At 44.5% G+C, this 17,799-nt stretch overlaps 1 protein-coding gene across 4 annotated transcripts in view; it reads right to left on the minus strand.

The window, feature by feature from the left end:
• Positions 1 to 17,799, minus strand: part of NPAS2 (neuronal PAS domain protein 2) — a 178,757-nt gene that overhangs the window by 81,535 nt on the left and 79,423 nt on the right. For 3 of the 4 annotated variants that reach the window (XM_030827857.1, XM_030827858.1, XM_003274854.3), the window contains exon 2: positions 11,256 to 11,309. In XM_030827857.1, the coding sequence (XP_030683717.1) occupies positions 11,256 to 11,309 (54 nt within the window). Of the gene's footprint in view, positions 1 to 11,255; positions 11,310 to 11,786; positions 11,806 to 17,799 lie in introns of those variants that run through there. The other variant, XM_030827859.1, reaches the window with a different exon arrangement.

A 17,799-nucleotide genomic window follows, 5' to 3' on the forward strand; every position in this document is an offset into this window, starting at 1 on the left:
TTTTCCCCTCCATATTTCTTTGTATGACTTTTAGTAATAATTCTAGGGATTGTAATATATAAACTTGTCTTTCAAAGTCCACTTAGAATATTTTATCATTTCAAATGGAATCTAGAAACTTTTCTCTATATAGCCCCCTCTACCTTCCCCCCTTTTATGCTGCAATTGTCTTATGTACTATCTATATATACACTGAATATATCCTATCAGATTATGCTGTTTTTGTCAAATATTTACCATTTCTGTTATTCTTCCTTTATTCTTCCTATTCCAAGTTTCTATCTAGTGTCATTTCCTTTCTGCTGAAAAAACTTGCTCTAGTAATTCTCTCAGAGCAGGTCTCTTGACAGAAAGTTTTCATTCATTTGAGAATATCTTCATTTTACCTTCATTCCTGACGGATATTTTCACTGCATGTCGAATTCTGGGTTAATAGCTCTTTTCTTTCAACATTTAAAAAATATTGTACCCCTATCAGAAGGCTTCCCTGGTTTCTGATGAGAAATCCATAGTGCTACTAAAATATGTTCCACATGGCCAGTCTTAGACCTTGGGTGGTGGTCTTTTCTGAAGTTCAGACCTGAGGGTCTATGGTATGCTGCTCAAGATCAGATCCATGCAGATTCAGCTCAGGGGTGAGCCCAGAAACTCACAACCAGCTTTATAGAGTCACTTTCCTGAGCGCCTCCCTCTCTGAAATCTGCCCAGTACCTTCTGGTTCCCAGGCTCCCTTTCTGTTCCATTGGCCAGAAAGCTGGCTCTATTTATCCTGCCCTTCCTCATACTACCTACATCTGTGCTTTCATCTGGGGCCAAGCAGTAGGAAGATAGAGAGCAAGGGGGAAGAAAGCAGCAGGGTTTCATCCCACCCTCTTGGAAGTGTAGCTGCTCTGTCTGGAGAGAGGTTCCCCTCCCTCTGCACAAAAGGTTTCATGTGGATTCTGATTGCCACTGTTGCTCCTGCTAGGCTGCTGTCGGAGGATTGCTTCCAGGATGCAAAGAAATAGAGAAAAAACAAAAAAGGGCAGATTTAACCTTGCACAATCTGAGCATTAGGAGACCTTGTTCCTGCTCCTTAAGCCAGTCCTAGAGCTCCTGGTCCTCTCTCTGTCAGCAGAGGCCCACTTCTGGGTGTGGGGCTGCATTGAGTCTAGGCTAGGAGATATTACAGGGGAAAAAATGGTGAACTTGCTGCTGGTTTGGTAGTGCTTCCCCAATCTGCACCCTACTATTTACTCTTCAGGGTCCTCAAATGGCTGTTTCATGCATTCTGCTCATGCTTTACAGCTGCATTCAGTGTGATGGACAGGACGGAGTAGGCTAACTCCATCTTACCAAGATCCAAAACTCTCATGTATCTTTTCATATATTTTTTTAATGAGTTTGTAAAAAACCCATAGGAATCAAAGGGTGGGAACAGAGAATATAAAAGCCTGGTGGCAGGGGCTGTTAATAAGATCCTTTTGCAGAAAAGCGTATGGGGTGAGCTGGACTGTAATTATAAGAGACTCTGGAAGAAACATATTTCTGGGTAGCTCTTGCAGAACAAAGAGAATGACAGATGAACTGGGCAGGCCCTTCTTCCCTTGGTATTAGTGTATCACTCTGGAATGAGCTAACATTAAAAAAGCATCAAAAGGAATCCGCCATTGCACACCAACATGGAGTTTTACTAACCCAATAAAACTACTGTCCTATGCTTCCCTACCCTCTGAGAGTAGATGTGCACCTCAGGCGTAGCTCTCTAGAACTCTGGAATTCCAGAGGAGGGTTGTACTTGCAGCTCAGGACCCAAGCACAGTAGCCCCACACTCTTACAAAGGGACTGTGTCTGTGCTATTTCAGGAGGGCTGAAGGAAGGAGAGTCACCATATAACGCAAGGCAGGAGAGGGCCATGGTTCCAAGGCAAAGTGTCACACACACACACAGACACACACACACACCCATACCCCTCAGGTTTCTCCCACAGGTGGAATCTTGGAGGCCCTTCTCTGAGAGGATTTCATAAGACAGATGCATATTATATACACCATACTCAATGCTTCTCTCCCCTCCTTCTTGGTGAAGAGATGACACAGGGGTGCACACTTAGTGTGCAAGACTGGACTTCACACCTAGCTGCCCAAGATGCATGGCTGTAGCTGGGATGGGGATCAGGTCCTTCTGAGGGGCCTGTGGCACAGAGGAGGAAGGAAGATGCTCATTTCCCATCCTGCTGGGAGAGACCCTGTGCCAAGAATAGTTTGAGCATGCAGGTGAATGACAACGAGCACGCCCAAGTCTGTGTCCTTGGCCCTCTGTCTTCCTTAAATTCACAAGAACGCATGCATAGTGGTGCAGGGGCATTTTGTACATCACCAAAAGTCCTATGTTTCCCTTGGGAAAAAATTAAAAACCATTGAATCAGAACTCCTCATCTGTGAGCTGGGTCAGGAATGAGGATAAAAAGCAGTAAAAAGAGAAAAGAGAGGGAAAAAACTATCATTCCTAGCAGGCTCTTCCTTTTAATCCATTTCATATGTGGACTGCTCTGGCTGGCAATGTCTTCAGCTTATGCATCTCTGGTATCCATTGGGAAACTATCCATAACATCTATCAGGCTTCCCTGCTACTAAGATGCTTTTCCTGGTGCCTCTTCCCAAGGGTGCCATCTTTTAAACTGTCTCCACTAAGTCTAGTTCTGTCAACTGAGTAAATAGGGCATCCTGATGGGGGAATATGGAAGATGCTCTCTGAATCTAAGACAGTTGATCAAATGGATTGAAAGCTCATAAATTAAATGCTTTCCAATCAAGTTGGAAAGCTATGTTCAGAACTGGTGAAGAGAGCACTAGCAGGCTCCCTTGCCGCCAAGAAGGGCTGGTATTTGAACAAGAGGTACAAATAGGTAAGCAAATAGATGGGCAGCTCTCTGAAGACTGACTTCTTGCCCTTGGAGGGTCTCTATGGTGAGGAGCTAAAGGCATTCTGTGAGGCATCCCAATTCCCACCGGGAGCTGAAGAGAGGTAGAGGGAACAGGAGAATCCAGACAATTTGGCTTGGCTGAGATGAGCATTAGACAGACTTCAGAAGATGTGAGTTCTCATCCTCATTCTGCACCTAAGCCAGGAGAGAGTAAGCAAGGCACTCCCAACCACACAGGCCTCAGTTTCCTCTTAAAAAATAGTGAGGGCATTGATACGGTGATTCTGACACACAGCATTTAAATTCTCTGAAGCTCTCCCATCAAAAGATGGGTTCTAATTCTCCTTCCCTTGAATAAAGGCTGGCCTTGGAGGCTGGCTCCTGGTGAATAGATAGCAGCAGCAGTGACAACGTTTGACTTCCAAAGCCAGGTACTAAGAGGAGATAGAGCTTCCCCATGACATTCGCCCTTGAATGCAACCACGTGTTGTGAGGAAGCCATATCTCCATAGGGAAAGCTACTTCCAGTGGACATGCTGGTTGAAAGCCAACATCAACCAAAGGTGTGGGAGTGAGCGTGTCTTCAGGGGTTCTACCCACCATCTTTGAGCTACTCTGGCTGATACCACCTGGAACGAAACAGGCACTCCCTGCCAAGCCCTACCCTAGTCAAAGATCCATGAGCAAAATGAATGCCATTGCTTTAATCCCTCACATTTTGGGGTGGTTTGTTACATAGCAACAGAAACCCAGAATAGTTAATGCCTAAACCAAAGACTCACTGATACCCAAGTTCCTTCTAGATGGGGAATTCTGGCATATCTTACCTGGGGTCACTAGTTCTGCATTATAGGATGGGACAGGAACTGAAAAGTGTGCAGCACTAGGCTTCCCAAATCTGAGTTTTATAAACTGAGCAAATAATAATAATAATAAATAAATAAATAAATAAATAAACAAACTGAGCAAACTGAACCTTTCTAGAAGGCATATCAGGACTAGGCCTTATTCTTCTTTTGTAGTCTCCGCAGTGCCTAAAACTGAGGTTGTAGAAGGAACACACATTTCTGGTAGAACTGAAATATACCAAATAGGTGCTCACAGTTTTAAGAGGCAACTGCAGCACGTGATGCTCAGTGAAGACAGTGCTGTCCATAAAAGGTGAACTTTCCTAAAGAATACATTAGAACTGGTCATCCACATTAACAAAGAGCATCTATGAGTATTCCTATTAAAACTGAATGGAAGCCGGGTGCCAGGGCTCACGCCTGTAATCCCAGCACTTTGGGAGGCCAAGGCTGGTGGATCACTTGAGGCCAGGAGTTTGAGACCAGCCTGGCCAACATGGTGAAACCCTGTCTCCACTAAAAATACAAAAATTAGCCTGGCGTCATGGTACATGCATGTAATCCCAGCTACTCAGAAGGCTGAGGCAGGAGGATGGCTTGAACCCGGGAGGTGGAGGTTGCAGTGAGCCGACATCATGGCAGTGCACTCCAGCCTGGGCAACAGAGTTAGACTCTGTCTCACAGAAAAAAAAAAAAAAAAAAAGAATGGAAATGTATAAAAAAGGCTGATAGGGAATATGGTATAATATTAACAGTGGCTATCTCCAGGTGGTATGATTATAAATGATCTTTGTGGCCAGGCAGGAGAATTGCTTGAACCTGGGAAGTGGAGGTTGCAGTGAGCCATGATTGCGCCACTGCACTCTAGCCTGGGCAACAAGAGCAAAACTCCATCTCAATAAATAAATAATCTTTGCTCAATCTTTAAACATTTCAGAATTTTTCAAATGTTGTTTTGGAATTTTTTTATGTATAAGAAAATGTATAATTATAATGGGAATACAGATGACATATCTATTGCCTAAGATAGTGTTGGTCAATGGGTCTTCTGTGGAAAATCATGGAGAATTACTTAAAGAAAGGGGAAGGACCATGGCCAGAGGAGGTTATTTTCTTGCTACTATGTTTTTATTTTTCAAGATAATTTTTTAAATGCAGGGTTGTATGATTTTTGATTATTTGCTAATTGCAGTCTTAGCACCTTTAATGTGCTGAGAAGCCCTGAAATTCTCCACAAAGGAGAAACAGTAAATATACACTCCACAATTATTTTGGGGGCATTTCCTGGGATTAATATTCTCCAGAATATATTTTAGGTAACGTTGGCATAAAACAAGGTCCATATAAGGTCAGTGCAGTCCCCTCCTGTGCCCAGGCTTAGAGCCTGGAGACAGGTGCACAACCCCTCACTTCCATAACCCAGGCAGCATCCCTGCATGCTGAGGCCATGGGGCTTGGGGGCATCACTGGGCTCAGAGTCTCAAGAAGTTTGGTGAAAGAAGAAGACATCAGGCTGGGCCTGGTGGCTCATGCCTGTAATCCCAACATTTTGGGAGGCTGAGGCAGGTGGATCACTTGAGATCAGGAGTTCAAGACCAGCCTGACCAACATGTTGAAACCCCAACTCTACTAAAAATACAAAATTAGCCAGACATGGTAGTAGGTGCCTGTAATCCCAGCTACTTGGGAGGCTGTGGCAGGAGAATCACTCGAACCCAGGAGGCAGAGGTTGCAGTGAGCTGAGATCACACCATTGTACTCCAGCCTGGGCAGCAGAGTGAAACAGAGTCTCTGTCTAAAAAAAAAAAAAAAAGTCATCTGGCTGTGTGGGGAGAAAAGTCGCCCCAGCAGGCGGGCTGATGCCATCCTCATCTCATGGAGAACTTGGGGAACTATTGCAGAGACTTAGCAAAGCGTCTGGGGGTGACTGAGAGCAGTTGAGGCTGTCTATTCTCCCCAGAAGCAACAGAACAGCTTTACTCTTAACCACAGTTAGCAGAAAGTGTCTGGGCCCAAATGGGAAGCTGGCCTAATTTCATAGTGACTCTTAGTTAACAGTAACACAGGCACCATTTAATTGGAACATGATAGTTAGGAACCTGTCACCAAAATTCTAAAAAGAAACGTTTAGCCTTTTCTAAAGAAAGGCAGCATTTTCATGTGGTGCATTCCTGATCATCTCTTTTCAATTTAAAATTTACTGAAATTATTGAAAAGGCTTTAGTAAACTGCCTTTTGCCTCAGATGCCCCCAGAGAGGTTCTGGATCTCCTTGAACGAAGACATTCCCAAGTTTCTAAGCCTGCTAGACACCATGCTTCTCTGACAACTCCTCTGAGCCAATCAAAGAACGCTAGCAGGGTAAAAGCCAAAAGCCCCCAGCAGAGGGAGGCCCCTTTTCCATTCCATCGTTTACTGGGCTACAGGAAGAATTAGCATTCTGCCTGCAAGTACAGTTCTACTTTCCCCTTTGTTTTGAGAACAGAATCACTCATCTGGAAATTACAAGGTAATATACACGAATCGCACGTCCTATTGCCTCCCGCGTTCTCGCGATGCCTGCTGCTGCCTTAACCATCAAATAAAACAAAGAGGGAGCCTCAGAGATGTTTTACTGCCATTTTTTTTCCCCCGTGTGGGAGCTTATGATGATGTAAGTAAAACCCAATCCAAAGCCTATGAAAGGAAATCACAGCAAAATTAGCACGACAGGCTCCAGCTGGGAGCATCAGCCCACTGTCCAATGCTGAGGGCCCAGGGTTCTCACTGCACTGTGCCTGCATGCAGGGGCACTCTGCAAGCGTGCACAGGGCTGGAGTCCTCCAAAAGGGCTACAGCCTTTCTGGGCAGACCTTTGCTTTCAGACCTACAGAATTTATATCCAAAGAAATGGTACAAATGAAACGAGAACAGTCTCTCTTCTTTGCCATATTACTCTCCCTGAAAGAGCAATTGGCTGAAAGGGTTGAGTTTACAAATTTCGATCTCCATCCTGTCGTGGCCTAAAACAGACTCTGCAGAAAGTGTTTTCTTTTCCTTCTTTATGCTCATTTTCATGAATGCATCTCTAACTTGCCTGAAAGCGCTCTGAGGGCAGGATAATGCTATGTATCCTCATCTGTAGCATCCACTTGCTCACCACATCACTTAGTCAACAAATACAGATGGGATGGTCTCAGCCATTCATTGGTCTATGTCATTAAACAACCCTATCCTTTTCCTCTACCCTGGAGGACCAGAAGAAATAAGCAAATGGCTAAAGCTTTTCCTTCTGAAATATCTGCTTCTGCAAAATGGCATGCGTAGGCTTCTTGTTTGCTTATGTTTGAACTCTTCCCTCTTATCTGAACCACTTTATTGACATTGAGTCTAAGAACGAGTCAAAGAATCATAAAATTGTTTAGCTGATGTTTCAGGACCAGCATCCACTCCATTAAGAGCCCCAAGAATCAGCGAATCTGACCTGACACTCCTGATTCTCATGAACAAAGGCAGCAGAGCCATAAACTCACCTTCTACTCTCCCTCTCTCAACCAAAGTTATGGGACTATGGAAACAACCTCACAGCTGACTGGAGAGAGGAGGTCATGGACTCATTTAACACTGGATTAAAGGAAGAGGTGAGTATGAAGCAGTTTCTTCTTAGCCAACAGGTGCTCATTTCTGTCAAGAAATGGAGTAAGCTGGGTTTTGCAATACTGCAAAGTTAGATAATTGCTTTCTTTGGAAAGCAAGAATTCCTATCAGAACTTACTGTCTCTACCCCTTGGGAAGGTGGTGACTCAAAAGGAGCGGCTTCCATTTACTGAATGTCATAGACACTGTTGGGAGCCCAGACTTTAGAAACAGATGTGTGCATTTGAATCCCTGCCTGCCGCCAACTGGCTGTGCAATCCCTGAGCCTCAGGTTTCTCAACTGTAAAATGGGGCTAAGAATAACCTATTTTATGAGGAGGTGTTGTAAGGCTTGGTGAATTACTGCATGTAAAATGCTCCAGGCAGGCTGTGAGTGCTCTGCGAATTTTAGCTTTCCCTATCAGCACTGTGTACTGCACTGTGCCGGGGTTAGACGCAGCTGCATTTAATTTCTGCAATAAGTAGCTACTATTATCACCCCACTTGACAGAAGAAACTGAGGCTAAGAGAGATTTAGTGACTTGCCCAAGGACAGACAGTAAACATTGGCAAGAATCAAAGCCAGGCCTGTCTGATTCTAACCCTGTGCACTTCCTGCTATCCCAACACTACTTCCTGGATGACCACACGTGCACGCGCATGCACGTGCACACACACACACACCCTACGATACTGTTTCACATCAGAATTAGAAAGACATGCTTATAACTGGAACACAGAAAAAGCTGTGAACTTCATTATCTAGGGATTACAAATATCTCTCAATCAAGCTGTTTCCTTCTTGAGTACAAGGACTATATTTTTGCATCTTCCCTAAAGAATAGAGCACTCAGTTCTGAACACACAATAGACACTCAATTAATACTCTCTGGATTTACATGGAAATTCACGGAAGAAAGTGGAACCGTGCCCTTGTTCAGAATACTTGATCAAACAACCCAAATACACCATAAATTCCCTAAAGCATCGAAAGCCTTGCTTAACACAAAGCATGTTTTCTGGAGACAATGAGAGTTTTGATCTCAAGCTAAACATTTCTAATCTCATCAAAAATAGTGGGTGAGTGAAAACAATTCACTCCAGGACTCTAGGTGGGATTAGGGGAAGGGCCTCCCATGTTACTGCTATAAAAACTACTTTGAAAAGAATACGATCTTAGGGGTGTGTGTGTGTGTATGTGTGTGTGTGTGTGTGTGTATGTGTGTGTTCCCAAGTGTTAGGAGGGGTACTATGTCCTTGCTATTTCTGGGTACCACCAAACGTTCTAACCCCCTTTTTCCATCTGAGGACAAGGGAGGAGGGTGGGCCCCAGCCTCACTACACAGGTCTCTGTGCAAAGATTTCCAAGCAGATAAGTTTTGGGGTGGGGGAGGTATGCTTATGGCCTAAAGCAAATGGGGAGGGGAATGAATGAAAAGAAACTGCATACAAACTGATTTATTTCTAGGAACTTTTAGCCCAGATTTTTTTTGGCATGTCTATATTTGCTGATTTCTGCGTATGGTAGAGCCTAAACACGCATTTTTATCTCTTCCTGATTTAGAGGTAAGCGGTGCAGGAGAGAGGCAGGGATGGGACTAGAAGGGGTTTGGAGGGTGATATTAAAGATGACGACAGCAAAAGTAAAACTCCTGTGAACTCCTTAGTCACGCTAGAATGCAACTCTTTGTCTAGTCGGCCAGGTAGATTGAGTTTGGTCTTATATGAAGAGCCTCTTGTGGTCTGGGGATAAGAATAGAGTCTAAGATTAAAGAAGTCTGTATTGAAGTTCTCATTCTGCCACTTCCTAGAGCTTTCTGATCTCTGACAATGTACTCAATCTTGTTGAACTTTAGTCTTCTCACCTGTAAAATGGGAATAAGAATGACACACACTTCAAAGGAATGTTGAGAAGATAATATGAGATGATGCACATAAAAGGACTTAGCTCACTACTGTGGGCACCCAGCGAATGCTGGCTACCACTGCTGTTCTTTCCATCATTTCTAATAAGAATGGCCTGCGCTTGAACCCGGGAGAGGGAGGTTGCAGTGAGCCAAGATCGTGCCACTACACTCCAGCCTGGGCAACAGAGTGAGACTCCATCACACACAAAAAAGATTGCCCTGTAAATGCATTATTGTAAAGTGTGCTGCATATTCATACACATGTAATGATGAACACTTAAAAAGCACTACTCAGTATTTTGTAGCTAATTTCCAAAATAACCAGTGAGGAAAGCAGGACAGACATTATTACCCTTATGTTGCAGGTGAGAAAACAGAGGCTTTGAGAGATGAGGGGTCAGTTGGAATTCATCAGCTAGCACAGGGCAGGCCAGGAATGTAGCTCACATCTGTCTCCAGTGCTCCATCCATAGCTACACTGGAGGAAACCAAAACATCCCAGAGGAAGGAATTCTAGTCTGGTCTGATCTAGTCTATTCATTTGTTGCTTGGGACCCAAGTAGATTTTGCAACCTTTGTAAGTTGTGACCTACAGTTTGCAAAGCACCTGGGTCCCAATGCCAAGTAAAGGGCCTGTCACTTCAGGATAAGCTGGGGAGTTCTTTGCACTGATGCTTGTTTGAATTTTTATTGCAGAAATTTGCAAACATACACAAAAGTAGAGATAAGAGTACTATGAGTCCCCAGTGCTGATCTCCCAGATTCCTGGGATGAAGGCTGTTCTGTCTACACCTCTGGCCATTTCCTCTGCTCCCTGATTTTTTTAAAGGAAATGCTGGGGGAGTTTAAAACAATCCAGACTCCCCCTGTACCTTGCAGACTCAGGTCTGGCAGGTCTGGGGGTGACCGGGGATTTGTGGTTCTCATGGCTGCCTCTCCAGGTGACATGGAAGGACAGCTACCCTGCAGCCACAGAGCTGGGTGGTACCTGAGGGCACTACCATTTACAGGTGACAAGCAAGCAGTGGGTTCTGTGAAGGTAATTGGGCAAACCCTTTAGCTCTGCAGGCTCATGAGGCTGTCACAGAGGACGGAGAGCCCTGCCACACACAGGCAGTGGCAGAGGCAGAAAGGGGTGAGATCACAGCGAGGAGGCTGGTCCAGTGGGGCTGCAGTGAAGGGTGTCTCCAGAGAGGATGCCCCCTGCTGCCAAGGCTCTGTGGCTGGGCCTCCACCCAAATGACCTGCAGGGAGCCACTGAGGAGCTTCCTGCTCACGTTTTTCCCCCAGAGCGTGGCACAGTAACTGCCGACTTGGGTGAATCGTGTGAAACCGATGACATTCAACTGTTCCTGACCCTCTTAATGTCACCATTATGATTCCACTGCATATCTAGTAGGCATTCAATACATGTCCAATGAAGGAATCAACATAGACAGGTTATCAGGGCTCTCACATGCCAGCTGCCAAGTTAGTATTTCTAGTCGACCCAACCACAGTGCAAGGTGTCTGTGACATCTCTAATCCACAGCTGAGGAAACTGAGCTAGTGTGTGGCAATGATCATTATTATTATCCAAAGCCACACAGAGTCCCAGCAACTGAGTTAGGACTTGAAGAACCCAGCCCTGCTGGGCTCCAGTCAGCCTGCCTTGTCAAGTAGTGTCTGTCCTGGAAAAGCAGTAACCAGAAGCCCTGAAAGATGACCAATGTCAACAGGGGTACACAGGAGCATGACAAAAACCCAGACCACTCAGCAAGTCCTAGACAATGTGTCATTTCACAGTGAGGGGCAGGGCTGAGCGAGCTCTCTAGAAGGTTTCTCACGGAGCACTGCAATATGTCACGGAGACAGCGTGTCCTGCAGCTGCCTATCTTGCTGGTGGCCTCACCTGCACAGAGTGAAAGCCAGCGAGATTCTGCCAGGCAGACCCTTGGGGGCCAGAGGGCTCTGCTGAGGAGGGGGACAGCTGCATCTTACCTCTTGGCTCTGTCTTTCTCATCTTCATCCATTAGATTTTCTATGCAGTTTTTCCTGCAAAAAAAAAAAAAAAAATTAAAAAGAATGGATAATTACTGTCTGCTTCTACATCTTTCTTAAAAGTCTTTCAGGTTGTCGTCATTTTGGTCTTAGCCCAGTGGTTCTCAAACTTGTTGGTCCCGGCACCCCTTTACACTCTCAAAATGGACTGAGGTCTCCAAAGCACTTCTGTGTATGTGGATTAAGGCTGAGAAATGTTTAAATGCACAGGCACTCATTTCATCAGGCATCGGAGCAATGAAGTCATCAGATGTCAAGTAACTTCTGGAAAAGTCAGAACAATTATGTCGTGTACACTCATAAGACAAGGAGAGCTCTTTTAAAAGGAGCAAATAACGAGTTAATTATATTTTGAAAAAATGTCTTGACCTCAAGGACCCCAAGGGTCTCCAGACCACACTTTGAGAACTGCTGTCCAGACCTGCTCAGTGAAGCAGCATCTGTTCATCTCAAGCCTTAGGTCACACGCACCTCCCAGTGCCTGCCTGGGATCTGCTAGTGACGCCACAGCGGGCCTTGTTCACTCCTGCTTGTAGGACCCCAGTGGCCTATGACATCCTAAAGGAGAGTGTTTATCTGTCCATTCAAACCACACAAGCTCCTCTGACAAGTGGCCTGGAAGAATCAGCCCCAAAGGAGTGTAATCCGCAGTTCCTCCCTTAGGGCGTTTACTCTCCTTGAGACAGCGAAGGTGCACAGATGTGAAAGATTAAGTAACAATCCAGGAATGTTCTTTCTCAACACCGGCGCCTCTACTCTCCCAGGCCACTGGCTTGATGCTTCTCAGGCCCACAGATCCAGCTTCCTCTCCTACCACACGCAGGCATGGGTTCCCTCCACCCCTCAGAGCTGCACAGCCCTGGTTCCTTTCTTCATTCACACATTTCCAAGAGCCCCACCTGTCTGGGGTGTGCCTCCCAAGTCAGCACATCAAGCAGAACCATTCTCAGGGCGCTCATGAGGCCAATGCCAGCTGTGGGAGTGGGAGGCTGAAGGCTGCGGTGGCTGGGAGGGCCAAGTGTGATCGAGGTAAAGGTGGGGACCATGGAGAAGCTGAATCACCACTGCCCACCTGCTTCTATGCTCAACACACAGGGTCTTCAGTCGGAACTCCCAAACCAGCACTTCGCAAATGCACCACCAATTACTCTCGAAAGGTGAAGTTTCAAATAAAAATTTTCAATGGAGCCAATCAATCTTTCTCTGAGCTCATTTAGTTTTGTGATTTTGGTCACCTACATACACAAACATGGGTCTGAGCCAAAGCAAAGATGAATTCTGCAGCCACAGCCCCTGTTTACATAATGCCCATGCAGTTAACAGCAGGCATATTCCACAATGGACTAGCAAGAAATGCTGCTTAGAAGTTAAAGCCTGTATTACAATTAAGTCAGCATTAACACATCTGCAAACAGGCCTGTGCTTAATGTTTTCCAGATGGAATCTGTTCAGAGTTTTATGTCAATTCATTGAATGATGCCCTACCCCAAGCCTGTGCTTTCAAGGAGGATGGTGGCTGACCAAAGCCCCAGGGCATGAGCGAGGACCTGGCCGCACTGTGTTCTTTACCAGGGGCCCCTGGACAGAGCTTGTCCACAGGAGGGCTGGCTGCTGCTCCTCAGTCCACTCTCCTGAGCTCCTGGGATCCTGTTTGGACGACCAGGGCTGCTGAGTCATAAACTAAACATCTAAAAATGACTAACAGCTCTTCTTTATCAACCACATCTTCTGTGATTTGTATGTTTATCCTGCAGACATTTCCTGAATCTATAAAACCTGGATCTCTACACCCATTTCCTCTTCTTCAGCATCCCTCTCATTTCCCTGTCCCGTTCCTCTCACTTGACCCCTGACTAAGCCATTCAGCTGAGCTGCACCGTGTGAGGAGAAGGCCCCTAAGCTGAGTTCCGATTGCACCTGCCACAGAAGCTCCGTGCTGATATTTTTACTATTTTGTTACCTCTGTTGTCTACCATGTTATTTTTTAACTTAAAAAATTGTGATGAAATACACCTCACAAATTTACCATCTTAACCACTGCTGAGTGCACAGCTCAGTGGCATTAAGCACATTCATACTGTTATGCAACCATCACCACCATCCATTCCAGATCTCTTTGCCCTTGCAAAGCACAAACTATTCATTCAACAAGAAGTCCCCATTCCCCACTCACTCTAGGCTTGGCAACTGCCCTTCTACTTTCTGTCTCTATAAATTTGACCATCCCAGGTCTGTCATGTAAGTGCAACCAGACAGTATTTGGTTTATTTCACACAGGATAATGTCCTCAGGGTTCATGCATGTCACTGCATGGGTCAGAATCTCCTTCCTTTTTAAGGCCGAGTGATATCCCATTGCATGGAAAGGCAGTGTTTTGCTTGCCCATTCATCTGTCCATGGATGGGCTACTTCCACCTCAGCTGCTGTGAGTGTGCGTATCCATCCCCCCTTGCATTTTAGAGTCACCCTCTTACTTAATAATAGGATCTGGAAACAGCTTGAAGGCAAACAAGGAACAGGATGAAAGGGAAGAAAAGCAGTCCTCTGAGGTCAGGTTAAAGGAATCACAGAGAAGTTTAGGGGGTGACAATGGCTCTTCTAAACCGTATAAAGTTTTCAGTGAAAGGATTTTGAGCATCTATTTTTTTTTTTTTTTTTTGATCACAGAGTGCCAGAAAACAGAAAAGGAGCTTAAATGAATGCAGAGGAGACTTTGTTTGGAGCTGAGACATAATGGTTGAGGTGATGAACCCCCAGAGTGAACAATGGAGGGATGCCGTACAGCCTTTACCCCATTTAACCATGCGTCCTACGTGGCGTAGACAGTCACGAGGCGTGTGAATAAGGGTCCCGACAGGAAAGCAGACAGCAGGTGGGATCCTCTGAGGAGCGTTGATTTACAGGGGGGCTCTTTGTAAAGGTGTGGGTGGGGAGTAGGGAACCAAGAGGGACAGTGTGGTCACCTGAGGTGGGGAATGGCAGAGCTGTGAACACCTGTAAGGGGAAGGGACAAGAGGGAAATCACTTCCCAAACCTGGAAGGAGGGTGTCCCATAGGAGGCAGCCTTCAGTGAAGGGACAAGAAGGGAGCCAAGGGAATAAACAGCTCATTCTCATTCTCCACCCACCCTCTGATCTCCTGCTGCATCTCCTTTAGCCATGTCTGCAGGATCCTCTGCACAGGGCAGCCTCAGGGAAGAGAGAAGAGAACACGCCTGGTAACATTCATCTCTTTGGGGCTCTTCCAGTTCTGGGTTTCTTGGGTTTTCCTAGAACACAAACTCTCCAGAGTCTTTTTAAGCTTTGTAACATCCCCCCCAATTTGAAATCCAGGCATCTGCACCTAGCAACTGACCACACAATAAATCATGATCAACAATACAATAATTATGGGAGCCTGATGAAAAGAGAGGCTGAGAGGGGTTCCCAGAACAACCTGAGCAACAAAATGAGTGACAATCGTATTGATTATAGCTTGTGCCACAAACTAAATACTCATGAGTCTTACTTACTTGTTTTATCGTTCCCCACCTCAGGTAACCACACTGTCCCTCTTGGTTCCCTACTCTCCACTCACACCTTTACAAAGAGCCCCCAAATAAATAAACAAATGGGGAGGTAGAAGGAGGGAGGGAGACAGCTTCTTCTTATAGAAGATTCCAATTAATAAATGTCGAAGGAACAATGGCAATAGAAAATCACCATCATGCCTCATGCCTGTAATCCCAGCCCTTAGGGAGGGAGAGTGGGGAGGATAGCTTGAGCCCAGGAGTTTGAGACCTGCCTGGGGAATACAGTGAAGCACTGTTCTCCACAAAAAGGAAAAAGAAGAGAGGAGAAGAGGAGAGGGGAGGGGAGGGGAGGGGAAAAGAAAAGAAAAGAAAAGAAAATCACCATTAGCATACCATAGTAATCATTGTTGCAGGCAAGATCCACCAATGGATGCTAAAATTAATGTGAAAAAGCTTGGGGAGAAACAGGATATTTGCAGAGTTTCAAAGTATCTCTCTCAAGATATTTATTAATTACAAAAGAAAAACATTTTACAGGGAAGAACGTTGGCAGACACCACTTTCACCTACTGGTCAACATTAACATCACCAGTGTTAAGTCATATAGAAGTCTCTGTAGAAATAAGCACTCATTCCTCTTGGGTGTGTATATCTAGGAGTGTCATTCTTGGAACACAGGGTAGCTGTACGCTTACTTTATTAAAAACTGCCAGGCTATTTTCCAAAGTGAGTGTACAATTTCATATTTGCACCACTAGTGTACAAGGAGTTCCAGTGGCTCCATTCTAACATTTAATATTTCTTAATTTTAGTAATGTACGTGGGTGTGTTACGATATCTCATTGGGATTTGCATTTCCCTGATGACTAATGATGCAGAGCACTTTTCAATGGCTATTTAGATATCTTCTTTTGTAAGATGTTTAATTCTTTTGCCTACTTAAAAAAATTGGACTGTTAGTCTTCATCATACTGATCATAGAAGTTTATCTCTTCCAGGTACAAGTACTTTGTCAAAAAATATGTATGGTGAACATTTTCTCCCAGTCTCTGGGTGGCCTTGGTGCCTTTTCGATGGTGTCTTGTGATGAGCAGTTTTAAATTTTGATAAAGTCTAATTTATCAACTTTTAATTTTATGGTTAGTGATGTTTTGTATTCTAAAATATATTTGCCACCTCAATGTTGTGAAGAATTATCCTATGTTTTCCTCTAGAAGCTTCATCACTTAGCTTTCACATTTTGATCCACAGTCCATTGCAAGTTAAATTTTATGTGTAGTGTTGGATAGGGCTCAGACATTATTCACCACCACCCCCACCACACCCCCAATATGGACATCCCTCCAGAATAGTTTGTTTAAAAGGCATTTATTTCCCTGTTGAGTTGCATTAGCACTTTCATCAAATAGTGTGTGGTCTTATATGCATTATTTATGGACTGTATTTAGCTTCATTTATCCTATGTGTCTCAATTCTGCGGGACAGAATCAGGATGTCTGTGGAGTGAAGACACATAAGATAAACTTATTAAAAAATAAACTGCATTTTTAAGAACAACTTTAGAGTTACAGAAAATGCAAAGAGAGTAGAGAAAGTTCCCTTATCCCCACACCCAGTTTCCTGTTATTAACATTTTACATTAGTATGGTACATTTGTCACAATACTGATACCTTATTATTAAGAAAAGTCCAGGCCAGGTGCCAGTGGCTCACACCTGTAATCCCAGCACTTTGGGAAGCCAAGGCAGGTGGATCAACTGAGGTCAGGAGTTCAAGACCAGCCTGGGAAACATGGTGAAACCCCATCTCTACTAAAAATACAAAAATTAGCCCATGTGATGGTGCATGCCTGTAATCCCAGCTACTTGGGAAGGGTGAGGCAGGAGAATCACTTGAGCCTGAGAGGCAGAGGTTGCAGTGAACGGTGATCACGCCACTGCACTCCAGCTTGGGCGACAGAGCCAGACTCTCTCTCAAAAAAAAAAAAAAAAAAGTCCATAATTTTCAGACAAACTTGCTCAGATTTCCTCAGTTTTTACGTAACGTCCTTCTTCCATTCTAGCACTCTACCCAGGACACCACAGCACGCGTTGTCAGCATGTCTCCTTAGACCCCCCTTGGCTCTGTGAGTTTCTCAGGCCTTGACAATTTTGAGGAGTATCTGTAGAACGTTCTTCAGTTTGGGTTTGTCTGATGTTTTTCTCAAAGTCAGGGTCAGAATATGGGTTTTTGAGAGGAAGACCCAGGAAATAAAGTGTCCTTCTTATCACATCATGCTGTCAACATGGCTTGTCACTGTGGATGCCAGCCTTGGCCACCCGACGGAAGTGACGATAAACTCACTCATAAGAGGTATGTGAGTTACATTTACATGTAATATGTACAACGTGTTTTCCTTCAACTTTCAGGTCTTTTTTTTTTTTTAGGTGAAGAATGTCTAAATTTAAAGTGGTAGATCCAATTATTAAACTGAAAAAGATTATATGATTTTTCCCTGTACTTTTGGACTTAGATATATAATGACTGAACCTTTATCAGATTAACAATTGGAGCCATTGCTTTACCTTTAGCGGCCCTTCATCTGGAAACATATTGAGCATTTCACTTGAAAATATAACTGGTCTGTTGTTTAAACAAACTTATTCCATGTTTCCCAATTCCACTACACCTTTTGTCTATTGTTATGCCAGTACCACATTATCTTAACTTCTAAAGTTGTGCAGTAATTACTGACATAAATGTAGGGTGGGCTCTCCAACTTTATTCTTATTCAAGTTTGCCTTGGCCATTCTAGGTCGCTGCACAGCCACATAAATTTTAGAATGAGCTTGTCAATTTCTATAGAAATCCCTGATGTAGCTGGGTACAGTGGCTCATGCCCATAATATCATTGCTTTGGGAGGTTGGGGCAGGAGGATTGCTTGAGGCCAGGAGTTGCCTGGGCAACATAGCAAGTTCCCATCTGTACAAAAA

Source organism: Nomascus leucogenys, chromosome 14, assembly GCF_006542625.1.
Source record: "Nomascus leucogenys isolate Asia chromosome 14, Asia_NLE_v1, whole genome shotgun sequence".
Lineage (NCBI taxonomy): Eukaryota > Metazoa > Chordata > Mammalia > Primates > Hylobatidae > Nomascus > Nomascus leucogenys.